This window comes from Hibiscus syriacus, unplaced genomic scaffold, assembly GCF_006381635.1.
Source record: "Hibiscus syriacus cultivar Baekdansim isolate YM2019G1 unplaced genomic scaffold, ASM638163v2 tig00110204_pilon, whole genome shotgun sequence".
Taxonomy (NCBI): Eukaryota; Viridiplantae; Streptophyta; class Magnoliopsida; order Malvales; family Malvaceae; genus Hibiscus; species Hibiscus syriacus.
The window spans coordinates 1,176,617-1,198,951 of record NW_024062626.1 but is presented as its reverse complement, the minus strand read 5'-3'; the positions used below and the strand labels follow the sequence as shown (position 1 = coordinate 1,198,951).

Genomic DNA, 22,335 nt, shown 5'->3' with positions numbered 1-22,335 from the left:
CTTAAAATGGCTATATTTTTTGTCCACTTAGAGGTGTGTTAATTAATAAATAGAAAGTTAATAAACATTTTGTCTGCTTTTAGATTCTGAATCTCTAGAGATTCTATGTACACGTGTCGAATTCTTCTTCTTCTTCTTCTTTGGGTTAATGAGTGATTAAAGTTAATTTTTAATGGTGGCAACTAATATAGTATTAAATTATACGATTTGAATTCCATATAAGTAAACTACAATCAATTCCATTGAACTTTATTTAACGTGTCAAATATACCATTGAATGTCTAGTTTTATCATTTATAATGTTAAACTTTAATTTTTCGTTTCAATTACACTATTAAGCTGTTAAATTTTAACGGCACGATGACGTGAATTGATCTTTTTGTCATTACAATGACGTGGACAAAATTAATCGTTTTGGCAACACCTATTGATGCCTCAAATAACATCATTTTATGCATTAAACTTTAGAGATATATCGATTTTATCATTAAACTTTTATATAATTTACTTTTTTAACGCTACATTTTTTTGACCGCCGCCGACAACTTCATGTAATACATGAACTATATCATGCAGTTATCCAAAATCGCCATATCAAATCTCAAAATAATATGACGATTAGATAGACAATCGTATCATTGAACTTACATCTTCAACAATCCTTTGTGTTCCCTCTCTCAATCAACATTTTTCTTTACCCATTTGTCAACTGTATGAAAATTATAAAGGTTCATAATAGGTTTGAGATTAGGTTGCATGAGCCGGTCTATCACATCGCATGATCATTTAAATTTCATTCAACGATTACATAATATATAAGAGAGACAGTTACATATCATACGATCGATATAACATAAATTTATTGTGAGTTGCAGGCCCTCAATTCTTCATTAAAATACGATATTCATTCAAACTACAAAAATATTATATTTATTACGATTTCTCTAAACCTATAAATAATTTTTTAGTTATCATAATAGGAAATTGAAAAAAAGTTGGGCCTTAATTCATGTTTTTATTGATATTTTAGATTTTTCTGAATCCAAAAGAAATAATATTTAAATATTATATTTAAATATTTTTGTCGATCATCGTGATTACTATTTTTATTTTCTTCTTCTTCTTTTTTCTTTAAGTTTTTTTTTAATTTAAAATAAGAATTTTCTGTGATACACTTTTATATGTTCTTATAGCACGTTTTTTCTCTGCTCTTGTGGTATGTTTCTTATGGCTTTTGGTATATTTTTCCGCATAATTTTCTGATCTTGTTAGTGTTGGCACAAAGATCCTTACGATATTTATTTTCTTATTGATTTATCGGTGATCACGTATTGTCAAATCCTATCTTTGGTAAAATGATGTTTGTCGATATAATTAGAATTATGTAACGAAACAGTCTGTCAAATTATTTGGTTTGTTCATTACTCTTTTATCACTTCGTAAAAATATGTGTTCGATAGAGAAAAATAGTTTTATAAAAGTTATTGAGTTCTTTAGATGTTAGACGTTATTCTCAATAATAACTTTCTTTAGGTGCATTACAATTTTAGTTTCTTCTATTATTTTTATTAATAAAATTTGATTGCCGTTGTTAATATATATATATATATATATATATATATATATATATATTACCGGGTTTGTAATAAAATTTTAGAAATAACGTGGGGTAGTCAGTGGCACTAAAGCTTCGCATTTTTCTTTAAAGAAATAAATGAAAAATTATTAAGGTTTTATCTTCATGACGCCCATGTCAATGATTCAAGTTTAAACTTAACTGAAAAAATATAAGACTTTAGAGGTAATTATTTCTTTATATATTTGAAAGCAAATGAACCCCAGCGGAAAACTTGTTCTCTGTTTTTCTAGCAGTTTCTTTGGGTGTTTCTGGTTTTCGATATTGTTTCTTCTCCTTCTCATTCAACTCAGGAAAAATCCACTTCAGTTTCTGTTTCAGATGATCAGAGAAAGGTTTACTTTTTCATTTTAAATTCAGTTGAACTTTGTTTCTTATAAAGAAAGAAGCCGTTGCAGTTTCAGTTTGTTGTTTAAATGCTTTAGAAAATGATTTCTGTTTGGTGTAGCTGAGAAAACTCTCGGCAAAATTCTGGTTTCTGTTTCTGGTTTTTGTTGCTTATTTTCAAAGCTGGGATGTTTTCCATTTTTTTCTGGTTTATGGATTCTGTTTGGTTGCTGAGAAACTGGGGTGAGGAGAAAATGAATGTTTTGTAGAATGGAAAAGCGCTGTTTTTGGTCACTAAAGCTGAGTTGCTTTCTTTATTGGTCAAATTTTCTTGTTTTCCCTTTTTTCTTTCTCAGAAACCAAACAGAACGTAAGAAATAGTGGATCGAAAGAGTGTTTCGAGCTCTCAAACTCATATCGCAGAAACTGAAAACATTTCAATTTTTCAGTGGATCAAACTCTAATTATTCTTGAATTCTGCTACACATACTTTTTATTGCCATTTTCATTATTTTAATTTTTAGTTTCTTCATTTAATTTCAGAAACACACATCCTTACAGATTCCCTCTCATTTTCTCATGAACATTATGCAGGTGAGTCAGCATCCCAAATCAACCAAACCACAAGGAAAAGAAAAAATTAATCGAATACTTCAATATAAGGTAAGCAACACAGAGTTTTTCCTTCTTATTTTATTTAACAAGAAATTTGAGTTCGATTTGTTTTGGATTTTCCTAGAAAGTTGGGAAGAAAATGAAGAAGTCAGAGTCGGATCATAGTTTTTACATAGAGAGTGAAGAGGAGGAAGATGAAGAGAAAGTATTCAACGGTGAAGCAGTTGATGGAAATGAATCGGATGCTTCAGATTCTTCGGCTGAAAATCAGCAGCAAATTAAGCCCGACTCGTACAATACTCCGTGGCCTCAAAGTTACAGGTCATTTCTCTTACTATATCACTGCAGAATTTACTGCTTTATTTTGCATTTATTTCGTGTTTCTCGGATTTAGGTTAAGCAAGCATGTTTTATAGTTATTTAGATCCAGATCGGGCTGACTCATCTACGCTTGGAGGTTGGGATAAATTTATGAAGAGTTTGGTGACCTTTAAACGTATTTTGTTTTCCAATTTCTAAATAAAAAATTAGAAGTTGGGAGAGTTATTTAGATACAGATTGCAAGTTATTCGAGATCGACTCGGTCAAAGCTCAATCAACACTCGAATCGAATGAACTTTACTCGATTTTTTAACGAGTTACTTAATACTCTACTTGAAAAGCTCGTGAACTACTCGAAAAAAATATTATATTATAATTTTAGATTTTTTTAAAATTATATTATTAAAAATATATTAAAAATACATTATTGATAATTATAAATTTTTAAAAATATATTTTTAAATGTAATATAAGATTTTTGTAGGTTCAAATTTGAGTTTGAGTTCAAGCTTCAATCGAGCTCAAAATCGAGCTTCAATCGAGCTCTTGAAATTTTTTGAGTTCGAGCTTTTTTGAGTTCGAGCATTTTCGAGTTCCAATATTATATTTCGAGTTTAAGTTAAGCTTAATAATTTTTAGCTCGCGAGTTTTCAAGTTGAGTCGAGCCTAATTTTAAATTTTTCGAATTCGAGTCAAGCTCGACTCGTTTACAGCCCTAATCATACGTATAAATAGAGATTATTAAAATATTAAAATTTGATTAATTTAATTAATCAAATCGGATAAATTTTTATATTTAAAAAAATCGATCCATCCAACCTCATCATGTCCACATCCCTATATACAAATATAGAATGATATTAGCTTATTTAAAAAAGTATGTATATCTAATTTATTGAGTGGTTTATTTTATTTTGAATAATTTTATTTACTTTTAATAATTTTTGTTGAAGTAATAATAATTATATAGAGTGAGACGAGATTTAAACAGATTGAGATGTAAAAAATAAAAGTCTGCGCCTCATTTTAAGCTTGGGATACGAAATCTTCAACAAGCATGGTTTCGGCCTCAAACCCTGGATGTTTTTGCGCGGGAGACTGCAAGCAAATGGTTAAGTGCAATTCAAACCTTAATTAAACTAAAATATATGTCAATGATTTAGACCTGGATGAGTATCCTAACATAATTCCAAAGTGACGTACGGCCTACAAATCCATTTTGCAATTATTGAATTCTGCCGCCTGTTCTTGAATCGTCCTCTACGGGGCCTATTGCAATTTATATCGACTTCATTTTTAATATATTTTTACATTGATAAAATCTCTAAATTATTTAATTTTAAAAATGCAAAACCAGTTAAGTTATTTAACATCTGATGCCCAGTGCTAACGGCTTCTACTGTTTTTGTTTTACAGGCAGTCCATTGATTTATACAGCAGTGTACCCTCGCCGAACATCGGGTTCTTGGGCACTCCGACGCTTTCAAGATTAAGCAGTTCATATCTTTCATCGTCGTTAACCAGACGACACACTCCGGAATCGTTATCTGCGGCGACGAAGCCATTGTTGCCGAATGTTGATGATCAAATACAGCCTCATGGACGAAGCTCTCACACTTTGCTGCCTCCGATCCCGTCGAGGAGACATTCCTCAAGATTTGACGGTAAAACATCCAAAGTCTCGCATGAAATTCCACTCCCTCGACAGTGCTCTTACGGTCAAGCCGTTCTCAATGGTTAGTTTTAATTCTTTACTCGTTTCCCCAGTTTTATCTGTCGTCGAAAATATCTCAAATCTAAATAATGAAAAGTGTAATCATCATCCACTTATTAATTAACTGTTATTTTTAATTAATATTTTTTTCAAATCATATTTTATGATATATTTTAATAATTTATCGTTAACAATTTAATAATAATATTAATACGATATGATTTAATCGAAATATCAAAGGGCCACATGCCATGTCGGGGTTGTCACAGCTTTCAACTCTAATCCAGGGGCTGGCGTTTCAATAGTGAGAAATAATGAGGTGCGGCAGTTTTAATATACTATTAAATAAATTTGTTATCAATTTTATTATTATTTTTTAATAAAATCAATAAAAATTTATTAAAAATATTATTATTTTTATTAATTTTGTTATTATATGACGCTTTATTGATTTTATTAATAAATTCAATAAAATATTATCGATTTTGTTATTAAGTTTTGTTATTATTGACACTTTATCGGAATTGTTAAAAATATTAAAATTTTAAATAGAAATAATAATATTTTAAAAAATTTTACTCATTTTATTAAAAAAATAATAACAAAATCAATAATTTTTTATTAATCATATATTAAAAATATCGCACCGTAAAACTTACCTTCAATAGTTATTCAAAATGGACCACATAAACCAATCAATTTGCCGTCACATCAATTCAATTTAAACTAAATTAGTCTGTCCCTTTTGTCACATCATTACTTAAAATATTTACCATTTTGGTTTATTTGGCTACGTCAAGTTTTTTCTCTCTTTCTTTTTTCCACTTTTGTTTTTAAATATGAAGCAATAAATTTAATATAAATTAATAAACACGTTATGATTTAATGTAAAAAAAATCAAGTATGTTATTTTAATTGTATCATTATATTATATTATTTTTATATTTATATTGATTAAATATCAAGGCCGACTCTGAGTATTTTTTGACCCGAGAAAAAATAAAAGAAATAGACCCATAATTATACAAAATCTTGTAATAAATTAATAGACACTATGAAAATATTATGGGCCTTGAGCGGGCGTCCCTCCTGCCCCGGCCCAGGGCCGGCCCTGTTAAATATGTTGTATTGGTCTTATAAGTTTATTATTATTATTATTATTATTATCATTATGCTAAAAATTAACAAATAATTAAAACTATCCACTAGCATTATAACTTTTAACTCCATGCAAAAAATATATATTTATATGTTTAGGCCATTAATATTGGTTTAAAGCAATGAAAATTTTACATTTACTTTAGAAAAAAACAATTCAACTCAAACCAAATGAAATGAAATATCGCTGCTTATTTTTGTTCCCCTGTTTATTTGGGTTGAATGCAGGGATTAATGTGCTATGTGGAGTGGGGATCCTATCAACCCCATATGCAGCAAAAGAAGGAGGATGGTTGGGGCTTATAATATTATTCACATTTGCTCTGCTCTCATTTTACACTGGCCTGCTGTTGCGCCAATGCCTTGACAGCCAACCTGGCCTCGAAACTTACCCCGATATCGGCCAAGCTTCTTTCGGCACCTCCGGTAGAATCGCCCTCTCTGTAAGTCTATCTCTTCCTTTGCTTAATTCTTTGGTTAATTACAGAAACTGAATGATCACTGATGTCAATTTCCTTTTTCCTTTATGGTGCAGATAATTTTATACGTTGAGCTATATGTAAGTTCATCTGGCTTTTCTGAAATAATGTTATTGTTTGTATCTTTGTTGATTAATCCAATGCTTGTCTAGTCACACTGGGGACACAGAGAAAATATGAGCAAAGATTCCTAACTGGTGTCCTACATTTTTTGGCTTTTTGTTTATCCATGAAGGGTTTAGTGAATTTGTGTTAGATATGTGTGTCCTACATAAGTATATTTTAAGAAAAGAATGAATAAAAACAACATATCCAATGACAACTTTTTTTACACATGGTAAATGTATCATTTTTCACATGCCAGGAAAAAAATAAACTCTTCTGTTACCATGCAGGTTACAACAACATTTTTGACATAGTCCTACATACTTATACTTGACGTTGTCCTTCATATACTCATTGAGTGACCTCAGTAGTAAAATAGAGTGTTATTATCGGTAAAGGTCTCGGGTTGAAGCACGTTTGTAGTGTGTGTGTTAATTGTCCATAGGCTAGAAATACATTCGAACAAATACTATACTGTAATCACCTCAGACTATTGAAAAAGAACATTCCCATTAATGTCCCAGTAATACACCATTTGTTGATTTTTTTTTCCCTGGCATATTTTATATGCAGGCTTGCTGTGTTGAGTATATAATTTTAGAGGGTGATAACTTGGCATCATTATTCCCAAATGCATATATTAGTTGGGGTGGATTCGAGTTAAGCCCGCAACGTCTGTTTGCTTTGGTGACGACCCTTGCTGTTCTTCCCACCGTTTGGCTCAGAGACCTCAGTGTTCTTAGTTATATTTCTGGTAAGACACAGATTGATCTATAATGGTTCCAAACTGAAAATCTATAATTCCTGTAATCTATGGATATATGGAGATTTACTGGAGGAATAATGGTTCGAATTAGTTCCGAAAACAATATAATTATTATGCAATATTTCAGAAACATAGGTTAAATCTTTATTCAACTACATTTTTGTGACATGATTTTGAGTGTATTGATTCTAAGCTGGTGGAGTGGTGGCATCAATCATGGTAGTACTCTGCTTGTTTTGGGTTGGTTTGGTTGACAAAGTTGGGTTCCATAACAAAGGGACACCCTTAAACATTGCTACTCTTCCTGTTGCTGTTGGGCTCTATGGTTACTGTTATTCAGGACATGCTGTTTTCCCCAACATCTATTCTTCAATGGCAAAGCCTAATCAATTCCCTTCCGTTCTTCTTGCCTGGTAAAATCAACTTCCTTGGATCTATCCATATTCGATTCTTCGATTTCGAAAAGTATTTCAATATCAATACAAGGATATAATCTTTTAAATATATGCAAAAACATGTTATTTTTTATTTATCTTCGTTTAATTTTTTTTTCCTTGCAGCTTTGCAATCTGTTCATTGTTGTATGCTGGAACTGCAGTTATGGGTTACACAATGTTTGGAGAAGCGACGGAATCACAGTTTACTCTTAATATGCCTAAAGATCTCATTGCTTCAAAGATTGCAGTGTGGACAACAGTATGTTTTCCCTGTCACTTTCCATCACAAGTATATATCACTTTCCCTTTATATCCCATCTGTTAACTATATATTTTTTTGCAGGTAGTCAACCCCTTCACCAAATATCCTTTTCTCTCTATATTTATACTAATCAGATTTTTTTAAATAGTCTGTAATGATTACAATTTACAAGGTAGTAATTTTTCAAAATTTTCTTAGCCTATAACAAAACGCACACACAGATGTTTGGCCTTAATTTAGAGCAAACGTATGCATTGACAATGTCACCGGTGGCAATGAGTCTTGAAGAGTTGATTCCATCAAGCCATCTTAAGTCTCACATCTATGCCATCTTGATTAGAACATCGCTTGTGATCTCCACCTTGATTGTTGGTCTCACCATCCCCTTCTTTGGTAATCCTCTCTTATTCTTTGTTTTATTCATTGGATGTTGTTACATATGTTATCCGGATTCATGTACGAGCAATGAACATAAGTATATATCCGACACAAATATTTTCAAGCATCAAGTTCTATTCTACATGTGTATGTGTGTATTGAATTTTTTTTTTTCAATTGTTGCAGGATTGGTCATGTCATTAATAGGATCTTTGCTCACAATGCTTGTGGTAAGTAACCACAATTGAATTTGGGTACATTACTAATTGACATGGGACAGAAGACTAATGCATTTTTTGATGATTTCTAAAATGGCAGACCTTGATACTTCCTCCTGCTTGTTATTTAAGCATCTTGAGGGGTAAAGTAACCCGTTTTCAGGTACAATAGTATATTTGATCATGTATATTTGATACATTCTCAGGCCCAACACCCAAACCTAAATCGAAATCTAACAAACTTAAGCTTCATTTAGTTTCAGAAAACAAAGATCATTTTCGTTTTTATTTTTCTTAAAATTGTTAAAGAGAATATTTTGTATTTATATGGATTTAAATCCAAATCAATTCATTAATTAAAAAGTTGTCTTTTTCAACATTTTAAATGAGAACTATTTTTTAATGATATATATTTTTTTAATTTTTGTATAGGCAACACTTTGTATTATGGTTATTGCAGTGGGAGTAGTTTCATCAGTCTTTGGAACATATTCAGCGCTCTCTAAAATTGTTGAGAATTTGAGAAGCTAAAAGTTTCAAATATTTACCAAGTTTAATCAACTTGAGCTTCCTTGTTTGGTGCAAGACATATTCAATGGTTTGCTGCTTCTGCAATTCCAAAGTTTTGAGTTTAATTCTTGAATGTTTATATCCCTATTTCAAGTTTTGATATATTCTTTTCTCATGTAATTTAAACCTTAAAATGTTATCCAATCAAATGGACTTCGTATGATTACTTTTATATGATTACAATTTACAATTAGTTAGTGAATATATAAATAAAATTATAATTACCTTGCTTGATTATACTACTTAAATATGTTAAATGAAGGTTAACTTATAAACTCTTTAAATCTCTCTTTAATCTTAGTTTGTTATTAGACTATAACAGGAAAACAAAAGGAAATCAAAGGCCAACTTACTTTGGTCATCATGTTTCTTTTTCTTGATTTTCTTGGGGGAGAACAACAACTCCAAGTATGACAAGCACCGCCACGAAGATGAGATTTGGAAGTTGGAATAACTATAATGACAAGTGTTGGGGATGAATTGCCCTCCCCCGCAATAACTTTTTAAGTACCTTTAGGTGTGATACCAATTGAAAACGTGGCTCATCAACCCATGATCATTCACATTGGCATAAATGAATTTATCCCATTTTCTGATTTGGCATCGTGCAAGTTTGGTGAAATAGCAGGAGTGTCGGCAGGTCAAAGGCTTGGGATGTGCACAATAGCGTATGTAGCATATATTCATATAAATATTCGTCTTAAAATTTAATATTTTTATATTAATTATCTATTTTATTGATTGTGCTCGTCATAAGATTTTTAATATATATGTGTTCATCCTCAAAATTACTTTTAGATCTATCATTAGATGTACAGCTGAAGACAAGAGAATTAGAGTTTAGGCAGCGGTGCCAGCTGTAAACAACGGTTGTGGTAACAACAACAAAAAGAGAGTTAGAGAAGATGAGAGATTTATTGAATTTATTAGATAATACTTAAAATTTCTTAGAAAGTGTTTATAAATATTCGTTAACAAAAAGTTTATTATATTATTAATTGATTTTTAGCCTCGGAATTCTCTAACTTCCACTTTTGTACCAATCGGGATGCCAGAGCATCTGGCCCGTGAAATAACCCTTTTATCATAGTACACTCATATAGATAATAAGAAATATCGGGATATGACTGTCCTTTTACATGTCCAATTACCTTGTGTCCTTCAAACATTATCAACATTATATAAACCCCAATAAATATTCCTTCTCCTCCACCAGATATACTTTATTTCTCTCCGCCATTTCATTACTAAATTGAATCATCATTTTTCCGCAGTGAAAAAAGAAGAAGAAGAAGAAAATGAAGCAAGAGATCAGCGACGGAAGCTTTTGCGACCGAAACGTGGCAAACCCTTGTAAGGAGTTCGGACGGTGGTGAAGCAGGCTGGTGAAGGAGCAAAGAGCAAGGTTATAACTATAATTTTTATCAGACAGGATAAGGTTTGCTGATAGCTCATTTGTTATGGACATCTCTCCCACGACATTTTGGTTTTAAAAAGGCGTTTTGAAAAAACCAAATGAACTTGCTATAACTTTTTTGGTCAATTTTTTTTAGTTTCGTTTCTTTTATTGGGTTTAAATTCAAGATTTAGTATATGTACATTTTCTTTAAAGTTAATTTAAATCGATAATATTATTAAGTATTTCAGTTAAAATATTTATTCATTTCTTTAAAAAAATATTTTTGTTATAATTAGATACAAGTGTAGGGTTAGGTTTTTGGTTGATTTAATTAAACTCAAGTATTATATTTCACCATTTGTCATTATATTTTACCTAAAACGAAATCTGATTTGATTTCATTCATAAAAATTCTTACTCGTACTCGCACTCGACTCAACATATATGTGTGTATATATATCATTTTTATTAGGTAAAATAAAGACTTGATTGAAAAAAATACAGAAAAAGTATTATTGCAATTAGCTAAAAATATGTAGGAGATAATCATGCACTAATATTTGGGTCGGGCCGGATTAAAGCTTTTTTACTATAAAATTAAATTTGACTTGATTCGAATTTGATCTTTTAAGAGAAAAAATTAACCCTATAAAATCATAATAGAACCATAAAATCTCAGTCTCATAAACATCCCTAATCCTAACTTATTGTGTTAACATTTTTTTGTTTATATTAAGAATTATATTTTAAATAAAAATTATAACCATTTATGTTAACTAATTAATAATATTATAAAAAGTAAATGTCAAAAAGAATATAATTTTAACAGTGAGATTGCATTATGAAAGGCATAGTCTTGGAAATTTTTACATATGTAACAGTTTCAGATGTCAAAAAAGATTAAAATTTTAAGTAAATTCACATAACTAGATTTTACATTTGTCGGTTGCTTAAACCTTTTGTGATGTTTAAAAGCCGAATTTAACGATTTATCATATATTAAACCTTATCCTACAAATTGATATATTAAATATGAAGTTTAAATAAAATCCAATGGAAAGATTTTTATGAACTTTCGTGCTAATATTTTTTTATTAAGGAAAAAGTTATTATATTTTTAAAGTGAATGTTGATATTCGAACTCACACAAAATGAGATAATATAAATATTTTTAATTACTCGATTAATTAATAGACCTCTTCATACTAATCTTTTTTTAATTTAATAATGAGGGTTAATCTTATTTTAGAAAAAAAAAACTATCACAACGATAAATTGATAAAATATTCTTAGATGATTTTATATTCTATCAATCAAAGACAATGATCGTACGCCCTAATCAAATGAACCAAACAAGTTTAATGTATCATTTTTAATAATATGACAAATGATTTCTATTTACATAAATAATCTTGTATTCTATAAATCAAATACCCTTAATATGTGTCACTATTTTAATCCTAATTATAGAGCCTAATGATAACATTTAGTTTTTAACATTTGCTTAAATAATTATTTTGACATCTATTTCCTTTTCTATAACATTTTATCCACTAATATTTCAATTTTTGGTTAACATAGTTGTAGATGCTCGTTTTTATCCGGGGCCGAGTCGAAGCAGACTCGAAGCAATCACAACCTAACCCGACCTTGAACCAGTTCCAGGCCCAATTCAAGCCCAATGAACGACAGTTGATTATAGAGGAAAAGAGAGAGGTTAATGTCAGTTATCAGCAGTTAACAACCAGATGGTGGGGGGTTAACAAGTGTGAAAGAAAAAGGGGGGGTCAGTTTTAATTGGGATTTAACTAGAAAAAAGAGAGGACATCAACGAAGGGAGATCACAGACAGAGAAAAAAGAGAGGAATGAGCAGAGAAATATATTAGCCATCACGAGAAGACGAGAAGCAGGAAACTCGATTAATTATCAGCAATTTCACATAGTGAAAAGAGATACAGAAGAAAAGCAAGGGTGATCCCACAATTCAAAAGCAGATAAAGCATTAGAACTGCAAGTATTTTCGAGGTACTCTTCTGGGATTTATTTTTGTTTCCAATTTCTTTTGCGTGTGTTTGTGTCATTTGGAGAAACTGAATGGGATCAATTTTGGGTTCGGATTTTATACCGTAGTAATTAGACTGTAAAAAGATTATTAAGGTTCCTATAAAATCCATAACACTAATTTGTAATGGAATCCCTTCCATGTTTTTTTCATCGAAGCAATACAAAACAAAGCAATACCAATCATTTCTCCATTCTTTGTTCTCATTTCTATTTCAACAGAACCAAGCAAGAAAAGTAAACAGAACTATTTCTTTCCCATTTCTACTTCTTGAGACAGAAATCATACCAAAACAAAAGATTTTAAATGGTTTTCATTTTCTACTTTCGTTTTATAGAGTTTCCAAAAGTGTATGTATTCGATTAGAAGTAAAATAGTGTAAAGGGAAAGCGGTAGTGTTACCTTAGTGGGGGTCGCCGCCGGAGAGGGGAAACGCCGAGTGAGGTCGAGAGATCCAAGATTGAAGGCTAGCATGGCGGCGATGATGGTTGAAGGATGAGGAGCGACAACCAGTCTCCTTTTCTGGTCTGTAGTGTGTGTAAGAATGAGAGGGGGGTTGAAGAAGAAGAGAAAAGTGAAGGCACGTGGGTTTAGTTTAGGTTATATAAAAGTTAGGTTTTATATAATATTATTTGAGTTAATTAATTTTTTAACCATTGAATTTGAGTAAGTTAGGCTATAGTCCCCTAAATTTGACTTTTATAAATTAGTCACTTGTAGGATTTAATTTTGAATTATTTTTTTTAGTTGTTTGTCTGATTTAGTTATTTTTGTAATTTTGTTTTGTTATTTGGGTGTAAATCCTTTGTTTATGCGCGTATTTCATTTAGGTCCTTGCGTTAGTTTTAATTTGTACGTCGAATTTTATGTGTATTTAAATTTAATCATTACATTTATGTATATATACTTTTTAAATTTTTAGTTTAGCGTGTTATGCTTTTGTTTTTTATATTTGAGTCATATTTGTACATAATACGTTAATATGCATGGTTTATGATTTTTAATTAAAATATGTATACATAGTTATTTTTTTTTTTTTGTATGTCACATTGTATGCTATTTTTTTTTTAATTTAATTTAGTTTAATTAATTTTGGTATGACATCCACTTTTTGCATAATTTGCATGATAGCCTCATTTGCATAACTCGACATATTACATAATTGGATTAAGGGTAATATCCTTTTAATTTAAAATTATTTTAAGTGGGCAGTCATAACTGATTTGAGGTCCGCTTTTAATGATTTTAAATTAAAAGTGTATCCCGAAAGTGAAACCAAAAAAAATTTGATTCGTCACCTAAAATTTGGGAACGAGAGAAAAAGAAATGTTCGTTTATTTAAATATATCGAGAAAAGGTTGTTATATCTTTAAGATCTGGTCTCGATATTTGTAAATAATCGAACATTCTTTATCTTTCTAAAATGACTTGGTAATTTTAATTTAATTTGTTTGAGTGTTTTTGAATGTTTTAAATTTACATTTTTTACTTTATGGGATCAAGAATCAAAATAAACTCGAATTTATAAAGTTCATCGCAAAGACGTTAATTAATCGACTAGGTACCGATTTAGGGCGTTGTGGGGGTGCTAATCCTTCCCTACACGTAACCGACTCCCGAACTCGGATTTTGGTAACGCAGACCTCAATTTGTTGTTTTAATTAAAATTAATTTTTATTTAAAATGACAACGCATTTTTGGGTGTCCAATCACACCCTAATCAAAGATTGGTTGCGACTCTTCGAACCTTATTTGTCGATCGTAAAGGAAATTCAAATTTTTCGAAACGAGAGGTCTTTTAAATCGCATATGTTTTTAAAATGAAAAGAGACAATTAAGAATTAATGTGGTTTCCAAAATCTCACCTTTTTTCACCCTTCAAGAAAAAATCGTTTCGACAGCTTGGCGACTCCACTGGGGACCTTTTTTAGAGAGTCAGGCTAATAGTCGATTAATTAATTGTCTTTGCAATTGGAAATTATAAATTCGTTTTAATTTGGTTTTTGATCCCTTGCTTTGTTTTTAATAAGTTTTGTTTGTATTTTGATTTCTTTAATTTAATTCGATTGACGATTAAATAGTTGTACTGATCTGTTTGTTAATGATTTCAGAATAATTGTGTTTTGGGAATTGATTTTGAGTGTTTTTATTGATTGTTTTTTCCGCTTTTCCTCACACACTGCACAGTTGCATTATCATAACATGAGCTAAAACCTCGCTCCGTCCTATTTAAGTAGGAGTGAGAGACTATGCCCTCGTGTGGTTTTCACCTCCGCATGGGATAGTGGATCGCTCCTGGAGCTCACGCCTTATGGTCCTCGTGATGGTAATCACCTCCGCATGGACATAAGGAGGTGTGTTCCCTCGAAATTGAACTCGATCCCCTAAAGCCTGTGATGGGCCAGGATTGAGGGTTCGGCAGCCCAAGGGGGCACCGACAAGGACAATTCGAGAACCTATTACTTTAGAACCGAACCCAGCATAGTGAACATAGAGCCCGAATTTAGGTCGAGCCTAACCCGAACCTTAAGAGTCCGTGAGGAGGGTACACAAGGAAAAGCTTTTGAGTCATTTAATTTTGCTTTTTGAATAAATGTATATGAACTAGAAATCATGCGGTTAGGTTTACTTTTCTCGAACAAACATGCGAATTAGATATCATGCGGTTAGGGTTTTAATGTTCAAACAAAGCACGTGGTAGATGTCATGTTGGGTAGGATCTACTAAAGCATGATTGGGTAGCCAACATGTAAGGGTAGGTTTTATTTAATGATTATGATATTTATTATTTTGTTGATGATATTATGTGTGCTAACCCATTTTTGTTCTATGTCTATTTTATTTTGATTTTATTGCATTCGCATCTTCATGTCATCACAAGGTGTTAATTCACAAGTGATTGACTAATAAGAAGGCTGGTCATACTGAAACAAGAAATTCTTAACCATGTAGTCAAAATCAGGAGGTTCAAAGATATTCAGATGATCCATGAAGAAGGACATCCGATGAATGAAGAAATCTGAAGCTGATTGAAGACTTGCTTTAAAGGAGTGAAGGCCAAGCTCAGAAGATAGATACAGTTATACCAAGGACAAGAAGACCCTTCACAAAGACATGAAGATCACTTTGTATTGAAAGTAAAAATGGAGACCTCAAGATTCAATTTAAAGACATCTGACGTCATCAAAGGTGATAAAGTACGCCGATAACTTTGGGTGCAATATTAGATTCCATGAAGAGTACGGCTCAAGGAAATGAAGAAATGAAGAATCACATTTATATTTTGACTACATGGTGTACTGAATTCTTGTTGTCTAAATGAAGGTTGTTCTATAGTGGTCACTTTTAGGATTAACACCTTGTGCATGTGCATTTGCATTTGCATTCTTATTAGCATTAATTTATTTATTTATTTTATTGTTGCTTTTTGTCATTTTGTTATCTCATTTGTACTAACTTGTTTCTATATTGTTTTTTTTCTCTTTGTTCGCATTGCATGATCATGACATATTCAAAAGGTGTTGATTTGTGAGTAGTCATCATAGTAAAAGGTTTTCATGACGGACAAAGGGTTTCGTGATCAAGCAGGCTATAACATAGTCAAGAAGTGGCATCCTATGAAAGCTTCGAGAATAGTGGAGGGTTGTGTGCATAAGATCATATGGCGCACAAAGAGCACAATGAGATAAGAGAGATAAAAGAGCAAATGTCCAAGATGATGGATAGAATAGATGTTTTGTCCAAAGGAAGAGACTTCTACAAAAGAAAAGAAAGAACTCAATGAAAACAATCTCGAGGTGTCAGATACGCAATGGACTACTTTAGAACCTGTTGATTCTAGTCAGTATCAGAATCACGCACAATCATTGTTCGTATCAAAAGTTGTTTGGAAATGCCAAGGAAATAGTGGCAACTATAGAAGTTCAGAAGGATGAAAGAAGTCATGCAGTCAGAACTCGTTGGTGTTTGATAGTTTACTTCCAACATCAAGGGAAATAAAAATGGAAACTCCAATTCAACCCAAGTTGAGAGGTGGCTCATTGTGATTCCATCCCAATATCATATAAGGAATTATATGATGAACTGTTAGAGCCCGAGAAGTGGCACCGCATTATGTAAAACCTTTGCAACCTCCATATCCAAGTTGGTATGACGTCAACGTTCGTTGTGAATATCATGCTGGAGTTCAAGGACATTCTATTGAGAATTGTTCTACCTTCAAACGTCGAGTCCAACTTCTTCTAGATCATGGAGTATTGGAGTTTGAATTGAAAGGACAACCCAGTTTGAAAACAGATTATCCTGTTGAGTTTGAACCAACAGTGACCAAAGGTAAGGGTATCAGTAAGGAATCCAGGAAGAAAATTGTTTGCCAAAATACGAAGCTCTGATTCGTCATTTAGAAGTGAAATGATAAATTGAGCAGAGAGATGGAAGCCATGCGAGATGATTTTCAAAGGATCAATCAGGCTTTTAAATTGCTGGTATGGGAAATGTACTAGATGAGTGGATAACAGGAGTCGCTAAACTGAGGAATGACGCTGAACAGTGGAGAAGGAATTGTAAGGTACACGAGGGTCGAGCCGAGAAGTTTCTCATGATTTACATATTGCAGAAATAAGACGCAATAGTTGTTGATAATTTGGGAAAATATCAAGCCGAAATTCAGACGTTGAACAGATCCATTGCCAATATGGAATCTCATATCAACGCCATAAGCGGGAGAATGACGCTGAGCTAGAAGCCGTTAGAGCCAAGAACAAGAAGTTGATAAAGATTGTGGATGATTATAGTGATCTTATGCAAGAGCTTCATAACCACAATGACTTTCTTACAAGGAAGATTCAACAGCAGTGTCTACAGCTCCGAGAATCAACACTCAAGATAGAGAAAGGGACAAAGTCATGAAAGAAGTTATGACCCAAGCAAGCAATGTGGCTCAGAAATGGGTTGATTTAGCTGGCTTTGCAAGAGATTAAAGCAGATTGACAACTCAACCCCCGAGCATGAGTGGAATTAAATTGGCTTTTGAAGGAGATAGAAAAGTTCGGAGTGAAAGTTGTCCGTTATATGTAAAGTTTGTTTGATGAACCGAAACCTTTGTGTCATGAAAGTTGTTTTAAGATGATCACTCTGGAATGACACCTTTGTATTTGCATCTGGCATTTGCATTACATGTATTTATTAAGCATTTTACATGCATTAATTATAAAACACAGAAATAATTTATGGAAGGTTATGTGACAGTAATAACAATCATCCATTCATACTACTTCCTCATCGTCATGAATAAGCAAATGGAATAATGGAGCAATCTCATAAGGGATCACAAGATCAGTTGCAAGAGCAGTTAGTCGGGTCACAACAAGATACGGGGAATCAAGCATCAGGTTCTTGCAAGGCGTATCGAATCAAATGATCCAGGTACTGGTACCACAGGCTGCTAGTAAAGAGAAAATAGAGGATAAAGGAAATCAATCTCATCAGACTGGTACATCAAGAGCGATAATTTGCCCTGGAGCGTCTAACTCAGACCTAGGGACGAGCCTCATCAATTTTGAACAATTTGAAGACAAATTCAGGTGGTTGAATGAAGCCATGAAGATATGAAGATTGTTAATGCCCCTCACAAGGAGTTAGAAGCTAGAGAACTTTGTTTGGTCCCTGATTTGGTCATCCCACATGAATTTAGGGTGCCTAATTTTGAGAAATATGATGGCACTAGTTGTCCCATAATTCATCTAAAGATGTTTTGTAGAAAGATGGAAGGGTACCTAAATAATGACAATATGTTGATTCATTACTTCCATGATAGTCTTGTTGGGCCAGCTATAGTATGGTATAACCGTTTGAACAAAGAACAGATCAAGACATGGGTCAACCTAGCTGATGCTTTTCTGGGACAATATCAATATGTTAAAGGCTTAGCCCCAAAACGTCCTGACCTTCAAAGGATAAGAATGAAAGCTACTGAGAGCTTTAAAGAATATGCCCTAAGATGGAGAGGAGTGGCAGCACAAGTTCAACCTCCTTTGTTAGAAGAAGAAATATCATATATGTTTCACGATTCTCTTCCAGCTCCTTTTTGAGTTAATGTTGGGAAAGTCGACGAATAACTTCAAGGATCTTATGACAGCTGGAGAGTTAATTGAGGATGCAATCAGCAAAGGAAACTTGAAAGATACTTCTAAAAACCCAACCGATCAAAAGGAACAAACTGATGAGGTGAATGAATGTTACGTCAAGAGCTCTCAAAGCCGTAAAAGAAAATGGGTAGCGGGTTACTCGAGATTTCCAAAGAAAGTCCCAAGATCAAAAAATGCTTTGAAAGTGTTCCAAACTCCTATCTCAGATCTATATCCCCATTTGATTGAAGGTCAATACCTCACACCGAGGCCAGTGGAAGTGCAACCAGACCCTTCTGCTCATAGCTATGATCAAGATAGTGTATGTGATTTCCACTTGGGGGCATTGGGACATTCTACGGGAAACTGTAGGCCGCTGTTAAAGGAGATAGAGATGCTTGTGGCAAATGGGACATTAACAGAGGAATTGGTGGAACAGTGGATGACGAGCTCGAGTGGGGCATCAAAGAGCAATATGTAACATCCGTTTGAGTTAAGTGCCACGACATTAGATGGGTAATGAGGCCTCCTAGATAGGAAGAGATCATTTCATTCTATCATGAAGCTTTATTCCATTTGCAACATCATGTTTGAACTTGTTTTTCATCCTTTCTCAGTTTTTTTTTATAATGATGTTTAAATAAATACATGTTACTTTGAGGATGGTGAACATTGAATCGAATTTGCAACTTGAAATTCTTTGAATACCTACTGAATTAAAAACTCTGTAAATGATTAGAGTTATAAATCTTTGACAAGATGACAAGGTTGAAACCTGATAAAACAAAGACCTTTACCTTATCTCCAGAAGATACAATCGAACATCATATCCTTCTATTGCAGGGACCGATATAGCCTTCTTCTATCATAAGGAGATGAACAATAGGTTTTGTATTCAGGTATGTATAGGAGCGGACAACGTGGGGTATCTTTTGTGTATGATGTCACGAAACTGAATAGACCACACTTTTGTTGATGACGTTCAAGGATGATTATGATCTTTACAGATGGAATAGTCGAGTAGGTGAATCTAGTTTAGGTCAGTTGCTTGGAAATTGAACTCTAACGATGAAATTTTCTGACTTTCAACAACACCTAGACTATGACAGGTTCTCTTGACAAGCTTAAGAAATTGGACCCGTACCCAAATTATAATATTATATGTATACAATAAAGCTTGAGTTGTCCTCTAGAGCAATGGTTAAACGCCCCGGCTTTATGGACATAATTTAGCTAGCCTAATAAAGGTGATGATATTATATATATACAATAAAGCTGAGCTATTCCGCTAAAGCAATTGGTTATAGAGGAAACTCGAAAGCCCTGGCTTTATGAATAGATTATATTCAAACCATGACCTTGATCGGGTACCTGGCAATTTGGTGTATGCTCCACTGTGATTGTCAAGTCAAAGACTTTGTGATGAGACGAACCCTTCAGCTAGCCCGATAGAGGCAAATTACATAAAGCTGATTTCAGCTAGCCAGACAATGGCAAATTAAATCAAGTTTTTCTAAAGTTTCGGTAAAGATTGACTAAGGGAGTTAAGGAAAACCTGTTATAGTCAACTTCACATGAGCACTCAGGAATTTCATTTTTAGATCGATATTTCTGCACTGCCTTTGTTAGAGGAGTCTACGAGGCTTGAACAAATGGAAGATTTCAGAGAACTGAAATAGAAGTGTTCTATAAAGTCTAGTAATTGATTATGCAAGTGCGTCATTTTGTCCGTATCCGATTAAAATACCAATAGTTATTGATTCTTTTGATTCTTTGAACTCATGTTTATGATTTGATTTGATTGTAAGCCTGAATTAAGGGGCAATGCTTTATAAAATTCTTTCATTCTTTGATCCCTATAATAAGAGAAAAGGGAAAAACATTTTCAAATATGACAGTCTCAAATGTCAAAGGTCCTTGAAGCTTGTGAGACTCATTATGCCTCTATTGGAGAAAAGGAATAAGCAATGCCAGAACATGAAGCATTCCACAGTCTTGAAGTAGATGGTCCAAGAGAACAAAATGAATGAAGAATGAAGAATGAAACTTATAACATTTCCTTGTGACGTTGTCAGTAACCTGCCAAGAAGAAGATGGTCTCGTTATTCGGAAGGGGCATTTATCACAGCTTGTATAAAATACAAGACATTTTGTTAGAAGAATTGACCACTTTTTAAGTGTTTATGACAATGTGAAGAGACGCCTTCAAGATACTTGACAACACCACTGTGAAGTGACACCATAATGAGAACATTCAAGTTAGGATATGTTGGGCACAAAGAAATCCATGAGTACCTACTTTGGGGCATAACCAGAAACCCAGATCATGTTGGGATGACAAGATTTAGACCAATAAGATATTGAGAATGAGTCTCACAACTTGAAATGTCAGGGGAGACCGTGAATTTGAGCAGAGCTTACCTTGTAAAGCAAACCAACCGAGCATCAATCAAAGGTAGAGTCCTGAAAGAACAATTCAGAAAGCATAATTGAGCTAATGACGAAAATGGGGCAACACAGTCGTATTTCTGACCATAGCAAGAAGTTGAGAAAGAAAATGTTTTCTCCGAAATGAAGATATAAGACTGAGACGACAAGAAGATGGAAGAAGATCAGAGGGCTCGTCAAAAATGCAAGTTGGAAACTATGAGTTGTTGCATGAGCGTCTAAAGCAAACCCTTGAAAGAATGATCAAGTAGAAGAAGATCGAGCTTACCATTCTGAAGCCAAGTGAAGATTGATTCAACATTTATGCATTCAAGAAAACATCATTTGCATAAAAGAAAATGTATTACACTGATACATTTAATTGCATTAATGTTTCATGCATAAACACATGATTTTGACAGATTTTCCAGTGAAAAGAGAAGATGCAGGATGTTAAAATCTCGATGATCGAAAGGGAGAATTCAAACTTTAAACGCAGGGAATCATGTTTAGAGTGGCAGAACCTGAAGAATTGAGAGGTCTAATCCACAGAATAAGCATTACTCTGAAGTGATGACCATCAGATATAGAAGAAAAACAAAGATATTTGTGTATAAAGAAGTGAATAGATCGATTGGAAAGACTTGCACACATGAGATTGGAGCAAGTCAAATTTAAGCCTTCACCGAAAAGCAGTGAAGCAAACCATCCATAAGACCTTCGGGTAAGATGTTTTCAAAAGAATTTGAAAATAAAAAATGATGTTTTAAGAAGATGGAATTTTTGAAAACGAAGAATGCGATTGTCAAAATTTCACAATTTATAAGTCCTTCGGGCCATCAGTAAGTCTTTCGAGCATGATGCTTAAATCCTTCGGGTCATCTGTAAGCCTTTAGAGCAAGATGATAAGTCCTTCGGGCCATCCGTAAAACCTTCGGGTAAGATGTTTTCAAAAGAATTTGAAAATGAAAAATGATGTTTGAGAAGATGAAATTTTGAAAACAAAGAATGTGATTTTCAAAATTTCACAATTTATAAGTCCTTCGGGCCATCAGTAAGTCTTTCGAGCTTGATGTTTAAATCCTTCGGGTCATCTGTAAGCCTTTAGAGCAAGATGATAAGTCCTTCGGGCCATCCGTAAAACCTTCGGGTAAGATGTTTTCAAAAGAATTTGAAAATGAAAAATGATGTTTTGAGAAGATGAAATTTTTGAAAACAAAGAATGTGATTTTCAAAATTTCACAATTTATAAGTCCTTCGGGCCATCAGTAAGTCTTTCGAGCTTGATGTTTAAATCCTTCGGGTCATCTGTAAGCCTTTAGAGCAAGATGATAA

General features: G+C 33.0%; 1 protein-coding gene across 1 annotated transcript; it reads left to right on the top strand.

The window, feature by feature from the left end:
• Nucleotides 1-2,432: 2,432 nt before the first annotated feature.
• Nucleotides 2,433-9,072, top strand: LOC120219143 (amino acid transporter AVT1C-like). The gene is made up of 13 exons (XM_039216015.1): nucleotides 2,433-2,626; nucleotides 2,703-2,899; nucleotides 4,316-4,635; nucleotides 6,000-6,214; nucleotides 6,307-6,330; nucleotides 6,929-7,109; nucleotides 7,315-7,534; nucleotides 7,682-7,817; nucleotides 7,902-7,921; nucleotides 8,068-8,213; nucleotides 8,385-8,428; nucleotides 8,517-8,579; nucleotides 8,849-9,072. Exons 1-13 carry the CDS (start codon nucleotides 2,543-2,545, stop codon nucleotides 8,945-8,947), a joined length of 1,749 nt encoding a protein of 582 aa, XP_039071946.1. The 5' UTR covers nucleotides 2,433-2,542; the 3' UTR covers nucleotides 8,948-9,072.
• The last annotated feature ends 13,263 nt before the right edge of the window (nucleotides 9,073-22,335 follow it).